The 10,423-nt window shown below is 54.3% G+C and overlaps 2 protein-coding genes across 2 annotated transcripts; one reads left to right on the top strand and one right to left on the bottom strand.

Annotated features, from left to right (window-relative positions):
• Window positions 1–5,682: 5,682 nt before the first annotated feature.
• On the top strand, window positions 5,683–6,145 carry M409DRAFT_55092 (uncharacterized protein; the record flags this gene model as incomplete). The annotated part of the gene is made up of 2 exons (XM_033812910.1): window positions 5,683–5,851; window positions 5,925–6,145. The coding sequence occupies 2 exons, from the start codon at window positions 5,683–5,685 to the stop codon at window positions 6,143–6,145; spliced, it is 390 nt and encodes a 129-aa protein (XP_033667118.1).
• Window positions 6,146–8,760: 2,615 nt separating this feature from the next.
• Window positions 8,761–10,219, bottom strand: M409DRAFT_23420 (glycoside hydrolase family 18 protein; the record flags this gene model as incomplete). Its single annotated transcript, XM_033806784.1, has 2 exons — window positions 8,761–9,090; window positions 9,341–10,219. 2 exons carry the CDS (start codon window positions 10,217–10,219, stop codon window positions 8,761–8,763), a joined length of 1,209 nt encoding a protein of 402 aa, XP_033667117.1.
• Window positions 10,220–10,423: the final 204 nt, after the last annotated feature.

Genomic DNA, 10,423 nt, shown 5'->3' with positions numbered 1-10,423 from the left:
GGTGTGCGAGTGGTAGGAGACAGCGCGGTCGTTGAGGCACTGGAGCTGTCCGCGGTGCGACATGGGGGTGGATGTTGGTATATGTGGTATGGTGGTGGAGCTCTACTGGGGCAAGGCTAGGGCATCAGAGGGCCAGAACCGATGGAGCCAAGCGATATGGAGACAGGTGCTGAGTGATTGCGAAATGGTCATGCAAAAACATTGGGTGCGGTGGCGGAGGGAGTGGGCAATGATATAGACGGAGCAAGAGCTACCACCTGGCCGCATTACGAGCGCGATCAGACCGCGGAGAGTCAGACCGTAAACCCCAGTTGGTAATACGCTGATGGGGCCATCCTCGCACGCAGCAGGCGCAGGCAGGCCCAGGACTTGTGCACGCCGCTCATCAGCAGACGGATAGCCTCTGTAATCGCAGCCGGCAGCGACGACCCAAGTGGCATGTGTGGCAGGGGTGCTGCGCTGCTGCTCCTGCCCGGTCGCGGCTCTTGGGTCCGCGCGCGGCAGCAGGCCCTCCCTCGACCCAACGGCGACTAGTGACGCATGGGCAACCCTACCAGCCCGTGCAGGCGCCCGGCAAACTCTGATCTGCTGTGCCAAACCTTCGCTGTGACGCGCTGACCAAGGCCCGCCTGCAACCCGAACCGAGCCCGCTGTGGATTTCACCTCCACGGCGGCCTTTCGTGCGATATCCGGCTTCCGTCGCTGCACACACCTCACGGCCGAAACAGCGCTCCGGCCGTCGCGTGCGATATCGAAATCGTCAGTTATCGTCGCCCTGCAGACCGACGGGACGACGTCTCGCTGGTGGATGGGGACGATGAGGTCGGTGGCTTGCAGCGACGAGTCTGCCTCTTCAGGCTCATCTCGCGCGTTTCGACCGTCGCCCGTCCATCTTCAACACCACGACGCTGCGCCCTCAGCGCGAGACGGCGAAGGAGGAGCCATCATCATGCCAATCCCATCCTCTCGCGTGCGCGCTGCCTCATCCTCTGCTCAGCGCCAGCGAATATCCAGCCCTTGGTGCGAGCGAGGACGCCAATCGCACAGAGCGACGCTTTGAGAAAGCGCGTCCGAGTCCGAGCCCAGCAGAGATGAGGAGGAGCCCCAGCCCTGAAATCGCTCGAGGTACTCTTCTTCAGCACCTCACCATCCAAGCCTGGGCGCCATGTGCTTGCACGAGCTGCTGACGAGGCGCGAGGCGCAGATCCTGCCTGCCTGACTGGCCTGTAGAACAGCTGCCTGGCTCCGTCTGCAGTCCAATAATGCCTTTGTCACCGCGCTATTCAGCAGCAGTGACAGATACATTCCTACTCGCTGCGAATGCGAATGCCCGCCCAATTTCAACCGCTTTTCGCGAACGCAAACGACAGTTTCACCGCCCAGCACTCCCTGCACTGCCAACTATCCCGCCCAGACATCATGCTGTTCGGCAGGTGCCCGAATCCTCGTTCAATCCGAACTGTACTAAAAATGCGCTACAACAACTCTCATCATCGCAGGCGATGGATGAGCACTTCAATTTCCTACCTGGACGACTACCCGGTCGAGCAGTGGCCTTCAGCCCTAGGTCGGAAGGGCAAAGGCCCAACTGCCGCACCAGCACTCGCAAACGCACCATTAGTGTGCAATGATGCTGACTGGAATACTTGATGACAGATACAGTGTAGGTAAGGCTACCTCCACTTGCCTCGGAGACCAACACCACATCACCGTATCGTACTGCAAAGTACGTGTCTTGGAACCTGGCGATCGTCTGGGGCTCCTCCCGTCAGACCCTGCATCTCGCACACTCGCCGAATGCGCTCATGCATCTCACGGCATTTTCGCCGGGAATCGTACACGTCATTTGCTCTTCATCAATGTACGAAGATTGACCAGGCTTGCGACGAAGATGTCTGTGTTCGCACGTATCCTCGTCCACGAACCGAGTTGGGCTTCGGCGCCGGTGATATCGAGAACACCGACGACCAGGTGAACTGGGGCGCACATCCTTTGCGGTTCTGTTCACGGTCGGCCGCTATCAATTTCTCGTCTACTGTTTGAAACCCTTCCCACTGTCACGACTGCTCGTTTAATTCTGAACCGGCCAGCGTCGAATCAACACCGCAACTCATATGGGAGGTAAGCCACAAGCGTTAGGCGGGTTGCCAGATAAGGAGTCAGAACGTGCTTACACACATACCACCAGCTGCGAGCAGCGACAGTCAGCATCTTTTTTGCGTAACTCAGGCAAGTCTTTGTAGCTGCATCCTAGACGCAGCGCTTGTGGGATTGTGGAGAACACAGCTACTCACTGTGGATTTGTCACAAGAAACACACCAAAGACAGAGTAACAAGCTTCATGCCCGAAGCTGCATCTCAACACAAAGTCTCACCCTTTCCAGAAAACCATCAATCTTGACAATCAACAGGCGGAACGTATCATGTATCATGGCGCCATCTGATGACTTCACTAGCGTTTGGAACACCGCACACTCATCATTACAATGACAAAGTTGCGGCAGATCATTCAATGGCAACGTTACAAAACGCAGGTCGATCAATGCACCCGTACCAGCCAAGGCTACGGCCGACGCTTCTCAATCCGGTCAGCTAACCAAGTGGATAATCTTGGTCAGAAAGCTGGAAGCCACACGGTACTGATTATCGAACATTGGACAGGGCTGGATTCAGCCAAATCAGCCAGCGTACCTGATGAGCTCTGGGGTCCTCAAACACGTTGAAACCGGTGACAATCAGTCCAGCGTCCCGTTCCATTCGCACTCGAAGCGATGTCCCGGCTCACATCATACATGGAGCTCGCCAAGTATCGAGAACAGTTCTTGAACGTTTGAGAAGGGTCCTTCAAATCTCAGAAAGCGGTCACAGACTGAACAACCTCAGCCATCGGCGTCACATCCCCGAGCGACGATTCGCATTTGCTATCCTGAATTCGAGGCCCCCAGCCATCATTGGACTCTGCACGCTGACTGGGGTCTTGGAAGTTTCCACTGTCGCAGAACATGCACGGAAGGAGCTTCGTTGCGTCAGGATCTGCTGTCAGTGGGCTTGCTTCCTCGTTTGCATACCACACGTCCAAGCACTTACCCATTCTGCATGACATGACTTCAGCAGCTTGCATATTACAAGCTTGCACGAGTGCAGGACAGCAATGCTTCGGGGTTGTTGTCTTGCCATTGTCAAAGGACATTGCAGGTATCATGCACCATGACGGACAAGTGATCGACGATATCTGGCACAATGTACGTCCAGCCATTGTCGACAACAGTTGACGAAAGAACTGTCAAGGAAGACGATTCCACACGAGACAGCATTTGACCCCGTGAGGATTCGCGAGGCAACGACAACCGCATCGACTGCCACATTGGGCGCAACCACCACTCTTCGGACCGCAAATCGATGATCGGATTGCTCCGGAAAACTTTCATCTGTTGTGCCAATAGCCCATGCATCAACTCATGTGTCTACGATGCTGCCGCCACCAGGGCCACGCATCGACGTTCGTTCGCAAATAGCGATGCCTCGAAAAAGGCTCTAGCTGTGAGTTTGGAAGCCTTGCCAAATCGAAAGTCGCCTTGTTTCACGATCTTCCAGAAACGTCACGGAATCTGTCCAAGCCCACTGAATCAGGCAGACGGGAAGCTTCTTGACGGGAAATGACTTCTTCGAACGTGAAGCAGCAGGTCTGCGGCAGATGTTGGATGTTTCGCATCGGTCGATCAAACACATCTGCCTGACAGAAGGCCCAACGTCATTTCCCGCAAAAGCATTTGCCTGTTCGGACGTTCATGTCCACCGCTTGTTCATCGGTGCATCTAGTTATGAACGGATGGCTAACAGGTAGGGTACAACAGGTGAGAGCAGAGCTGTCTAGGAGTTGTTCAGCTTGCATAGTGAGCCACGTTGAGAAATTGATTCGCTCTTGGATCTGAGTCCTGATCAACGACAGGGTGTCAACCATCGACTGTCATGTGATGATATGCTAAAAGCGTGGATCTAGGGCAAAGGGCGAGAGTCTTGATACCGACCGTGCTACGTTGTCGCTTGATTATAACCGCCCAGAGCTCAATCCAGGCGTTGTTATTGACCACTTCGGAGCATTCACCTGACGTGCCAGCATCATGTTGGCATTCGACCACAGCGTGTCCAGAGGCATCATGGGTCTCTGGAACAAGCCGAACAGAGGTTGTCATGCGTTTGAGGTACACAGCGATGGCTGTGAGCCTGATCCTGGTCCTCAGATGAGATCTTGGCCACGTTGACGCCAGGTACAACCAGGCCGCATCCCTCTGATTGTCACTATTGTTGAATCCTTCGCCGGGTTGCTTCCGATCGATCGAAGTCCGTGTCCCTTCATGGCCTGGTTTCATCCCCCTCGAAGCTCGACGACTGTGCGGGATCCCTTTGACTGATGCCACGCTTCTGCCCAACCCATCTGCTTGACTCTGCACCGACCACATAGAGGCGGCGGCGGCGACTGGAGCCTCGAGATGACATGCCTGCGGAAGTTTGCTTTGAAAGGTTGGGTCGAGCAGAGCCTCAGTGTGCACGAGACTCTTGAGGGCCGTTGTTGCAGAACAACTCTGTGCTGATTTCTATTCGAGGGTGCGAGAGAAGAAAACGACAGGCCTCATCCACGACCAAGAACCTCTTCAGTCGCCACTTGCTCATCTGCCTTGCATGGTACGCTCGACAAACAACTTGCTCTAACACTTAACTCTCGGATCGCAAACATACGACGGAGGGCCACGTGCAGCAAGAATGATGGCCACGTTATGCAAGGCTACAGAGCCGGGAGGTCCTCATCATCGACCCTTAATGGCTTTGCTCTCCCGCTAGCCGTCCTCCAGGCGCAGTCGTCTTGTCCACTTGGCCCTGGCTACATCCCAACCAGGTACTTGTCTACACCTGGATGAAGTGGCACTTCGGACTCACCCGTGGCCAAACCACAACCAGCACCCATGTCGCTTTGCCATACCGCCCACAGCTCTGTGGCCTCTGCCCGGCTGGCGGTTAGTACCGACCCGGTCGTGCAAGCTCTGCCTGACACTCTTTACGCACGTAACATCCCCCATGTTCATCTTCCTGGCTCCCCTGTCCTCCGCTGGGATAGCATGTATTGATGAGGAGAAGCCCCTCCGGAATATCAACAAAACCCAGAGCTGTCCCCTTCAAACTCTCCATGCCATTGGTATCGAATGAGATTTTCCCCGACCAAGACCAACGCACGCATGGCCCTTCACCAGCGATTATTCATCTCTCAGGCAATGCTATATTCGAACGCGAAACAACCGAGGTTCCGAGACGCAGATTGTTGTTGTTGCGCTGGCTCTCATTGAAGTGCTGGGACATGCTTGCCGTGCCCCATATTCTGGAGTCCGTCGGCGAGCCTTGATTGATTTGCTCGTTCCAGGGCTGCAGGGCTGTATGCGCCAAGCAAGTGTCGCAAAGAGGACGATGTTGTTGGCATCGTTCCCATAGAGTATGCTCAGCGCTCTGGGCAGTACAGACTGCACGAACCAACAAACCAAATGGCAGGGCGTGTGTTTTGGATGATGTTGGAGACTTGTCTCGAAGAAGTCTGAGCTCTTGGCGCCCAACACCATCGTCAATCAATGAGCACGTTTGTCATGAAGTCGAAGCAAGGTTCTAACATGTACTCTGCCTTGGCATTCCAACACAATGGGCATTTTTTCTGGCGCCAAGCATGCTCCAACAGGCTCATACACCGCCACCGAAGGCCAAGAGAACAAGTTTAATACGCCGACTCAGTGTTCGACTTGGTGGACTCGAGCCACGTCAAGACTCACCTTCAACTCTGCTCGGGCATCGATGTTTCCGTGTTCACGCGGTTTGCGTGGTCTCCGTCTATGATGGGCGATGGAGTGAACACCGAGAGATGAAGCACGCTGACGGATGTGCAGTAGTCCACCGCGAGTACGTCGGCGACACCGTTGGCGACCTGGATGTTGGTGCTGGAATAGCAACCCAGCAGGTCGAGGCGAAAGTCTATATTGCGTGGGAAGGGTCCTCGACCGGATACTCGCCTCCATCCGACCAACACCTCTTCTTCCGTGCCAGGACTAGTTGTGCAGTTTTCTTTGGAAAAGACCAGCAGCAGAGTGCACAGGATTGTCCAGACTAGAGCTGTTTGAGTCAATGGTCTCTGTCTCTGCCTGTCCAACAAATGTCGAGGTAGGGAGTATCAGAACAGGTCCCTAGTGTTCAGTAATGGCTGTCTATCATCAGAAGAAGACGGCTATTCTTCTCTCCGGACGACTGATCATGAACCACGTTGTCGCTTTGTCATTCACTCCTCGTATCGCTCGTACACGGATCCGCCGAGTTCAAGAGATCCGGTACGGACGCTGCACGCACCACAGTATCGCTAGGCCGCAACCACACGCCCACTCGTACTCTCGCACTCTCGCAAACCAACATCATTCTTTCCAATCCACTATCATGTCAATATCTTGGCCACGCCCAGTCCCAAAATCCAACCCCTGACCCCCCTACCGGACAGCCTTGGCAGCACGAGACCACCACCCCAACCCCTGCCCAAGCCAAGAGCCTACTACGTCGTCAATCCCCCGAATCTGATCGGCGGGGTCGTGATGAGATATCGCACATCACTCCAAGACCGACCAGGCCTTGGCGTCGGTCTTGGTACGTTAGAGCGTTTGCTGCTTGTTCTGACCGCGGCCAAGACTGGCTGTGCAGCGTGAAGAAAAAGGCCACGCTTGCGCTGGGCCTTGGCGGAGTTTTCTTTATCGCATACGATGATACGATACTTTGTCGGCGAGCGGAATGTTGGGCTTGGCAGTACGGTGGGGAGGGGAGGGTAGGGAAGGGGCGCTTGTCTTGGATGGAGAGGAGATTGTTGTTGAGTGCGCTGGCGTTGGCGGTGGGCTTGGTATGTCTATGATTACACAGGGAACTTCACCTACCAAGAGTTCCACTCCACGAGCCTCGACATGTTGGCAGAGAGCTGCTTGGTATGACCATGGAGGCTATCGCATGCCAAGATTTATGCCATACAGTCTTGTGCGTCACTTCGACTATAATCCCCACACGACTAAGAGGAGAGGAGCGTGGCTCAGACACGAGCCAAGGTCGCTGGAGACATACCATATGCGTCCAGTTCGAATCTCAAGAACTTCGTACCTCTCCCAAGACCGCAACATCGTGCGGAGGCGCAAGAGATGGGGGATGCCTAGCTTGGCGATGACTACGTCTATTGGGCCAAGACCTCCCTCGGAGGGTTCTGCATGTCGTCGTAACGCCCAGAGGATACCCTTCGTAGGAAGAAATGATATCGGGGCGGAGGCGACTTTCATCCAGCTCGCGATCTCGTAACTTTGGTATAATGATCTAATGTCAACCGATGCCGAAGAGTCATCTTGACTTGAGTTTCCGAGCCCTACAGTCATTCCATTGATGAGAACCTGCTCCGTTGTCACAGCCTGACAGCTCTCTGTAAGTCTGGGCGTGTGGAGTTGGAAGCAGAAAAGGGGTGAAGAGAACACGAGCATTCTACCCATCGGCATCAAAAGCACTCAAGCCCTCAACACAACGGATGTCGAGGTTACGGCGCAAAAGTTCCTCGTCCATGATCGCCGCAGACGTCGAGATGTGAGGCCATCTATGCCTTCTGAGGGAGAGCTTTCCGCCTCCTGAACGAGGGCTGCCGTCTGTATCTTTTTCCACTGCCAGATGCCTCAGTACTTGATAGGAAGAATCGAATCACCTCACTTCACTCATCGCCGCTCTTAAGCGTGATACGAAGGGTTTCCTTGTGCAGACACCAACGTGTGTACCTTTCCCAAACTTGACTCACTTTCAACAAAGTCCCGGAGCACATGTTCACGCTCAAAACTCGACATCCACTGCACATTCACCAGTGTGCACAATGCCGCCCCAGCTCTCACCATTTTTGCCCATCTACCACAAGAGCAGAAACTAAGCCTGATTGAATATTCCCCCTTTTGCCCCCAACCGAATACATAAACCCTCTGCTCTGATCTCGATGATCGATACACAGCAACCATCGCTCTTCTCTCGACAGAGCCGGTGATTCAACCATGCACGATGAAAAGCGACAACACAACATTTCCAGGCCTGGACTGAGACACCCAAGGCTCAGCAATCGGACCTACTCATCATGACCCGTGTTCTGTCCCGCGATATCCCCTCGGAACGGCTCGGTCTGTGCAGTCAGTCCTTACTCACAACTCCGTACTACCTATCAAGCCACGACTTCTCCACTACCATCAGCGGCTGTATAGCGGGCGTTGAGAGTGCCTGAGGATGGCATCCGCTCGATAGGAGATACAATCTCGCTTCTCGGAGGCAGATAGGAGCTCTTGGACCGATTAGGAAGGGCAAAAAATGTTTCCGGTGGCAGGTAAGTACTAGCGAAAGAGAGCGCGAAGCCGAGGCGAAAGCGAGTGTGTTTTGCGTGTGAATTTTGCTGTGGGCACGATCAGAAGAATGATTCCATGAGTGTCACGTCATGTGCACGATTGGTTTCCGCGGCAGTTTGACGCTTGATGAGCCGCTCGCGGAATGCGAGCCCATGTTGATGACGGACTTTTCATAACACCCGAAGCTGCGTTTGGAACTTCGAACCCCTTGCTATGAGATGTGACTGGCAGGTGTCAAGATCGAGCCTTCTTTCAAATCTTGTGCTTGAGACGATTCGACTTCGCTTCCGCAACAAAACTGTTGAGACATGCCGGCTCGGAATGCCCATGCCCCGACTCACTCCCCAGGCATGCCGCTCCGCAAGTTGTCGTACTTGCTCTGTGGATACTCCAAACAATTCTCTGCCTTCTCCATGTGCTTGCCCTCAAAGCCACCAAGTCCTTGCACGGTGATGTTGATCAGGCTCTCGGGTTGTTGCGAAGGATAGTCGCCGCTGCTTTCCCACCACATCGCACCTCCTAGCCCAACGTGTTTGATGTATTGAACCTTCTGCGTGGCGACTTGGGGACTGTCGTACGATACCATGGTTCGGCTTGATGGGTCGAAGCACCACGATGCCACGGCTTGGTCGTCGTGGTGGACTTGAGCCCCTGGTCGTGGGAGTGCCTGTACAAGAATTAGATCTGCACGTTGATGCGAGCTCTGGTGATTGCGAGGTAGGGTCGTGAATATCAGATTAGATCAAGTTATTCAACGCTTCGTAAAACGTTGTGCCCATCACATGTAGTGACTGCAGGAACCATCACGAAGAGGCTTCTGGCAGACATGCTAGGCGTGCGCTCTTTGAGTCATCATGCTGGGAGGTGACGCATGCTATATGGCCTGTGAAGACCAATGTATGCGGGTGATAACTCACTTTCTGATCCCAACAGCCGTTCTCCCAGCTCCCTTCACCAACCCCGTTGAAGCCATGTCCAGGTCCGTGAGTGTTCTGAAAAGCACGACCGTACAAGGGCATACCGAGAACGATCTTGCTTGGATGGACGCCATTGTCCATGTAGTATCGCACCGCGAAGTCTATACTGAACGGTGTGCTGTTCGGATTTGATTTCGACGGGTAGATGTTTGCCTGATGGCCAGCGTTCGAATCCCAGGAGCCGGCGAAGTCGTAAGCCATCATGTTCCAGAAATCGAGATAGCGGTCCATCTCTCTGAGCTTCAGCCATCTGCAATTGGATGGTCCAGCCGGCGACGCAATGGTAAGCAGGAAGTGCGGCTTGTGCTGAAGACTGTTCGAGTATTGCTCAAGTTCATGTCGAGTAGCATGGAGGAGCTTCACGAAGTCATTGGCTTCTGCATCAGACTTGGGGTACTCCCAGTCAATGTCCAACCCGTCTAGACCGAGGTCCTTGAGCAAAGACACAGCACTGGTGGCGAAGGTGCGGCGTCCTTGTTCTGTTGATGCTGGTTGAGCGAAGTTGCTACTGTAGGTCCAGCCACCAATGCTCAGCAATATCTTGAGATTCCGGTTGCGCTTCTTGAGGAGATAGAGCTGCTTAATGCAGCCGTACACGTTGTTTCCGGTATCGTTCCAGGAGTCTGAAGGGTAGTGCTTGTCGGTGTCAGACCAGCCATCGGTGAGGTAGACTTCTCCTGTCTCGGGTCGAACATTGGCGAAGGCGTATAGCACATGCGTGAGCTTCTCGGCCGGGATATCCTGTGGCTGATGGTTCCTGCCGTAGATTGCCCAATTGACAAAGTATGCGACGCTTCGGTATCCTGGCTGGTAGGACATGTTTGCTGTTGGGTCGAGTTGAAAGTCTGGCAGAGTCAATGGGTGCTGGAGAGGTGATGTTAAAGGGAGTTGTAGGGTAGACGTGACTGAGCCACAAAGTAGGCTGATTACGACGCAAGAAAGAGGGCAGTGCAAAATTGGTCTGACCACAGCGTCAGCTCTTGAAGTCCTGGTCGAGTGTGGCGCAAGAGGTGAATTCAGCGC

This window comes from Zasmidium cellare (assembly GCF_010093935.1).
Source record: "Zasmidium cellare ATCC 36951 unplaced genomic scaffold M409scaffold_19, whole genome shotgun sequence".
In the NCBI taxonomy this organism is placed as follows: Eukaryota; Fungi; Ascomycota; class Dothideomycetes; order Mycosphaerellales; family Mycosphaerellaceae; genus Zasmidium; species Zasmidium cellare.
This window is presented reverse-complemented; position numbering and strand designations above follow the sequence as displayed.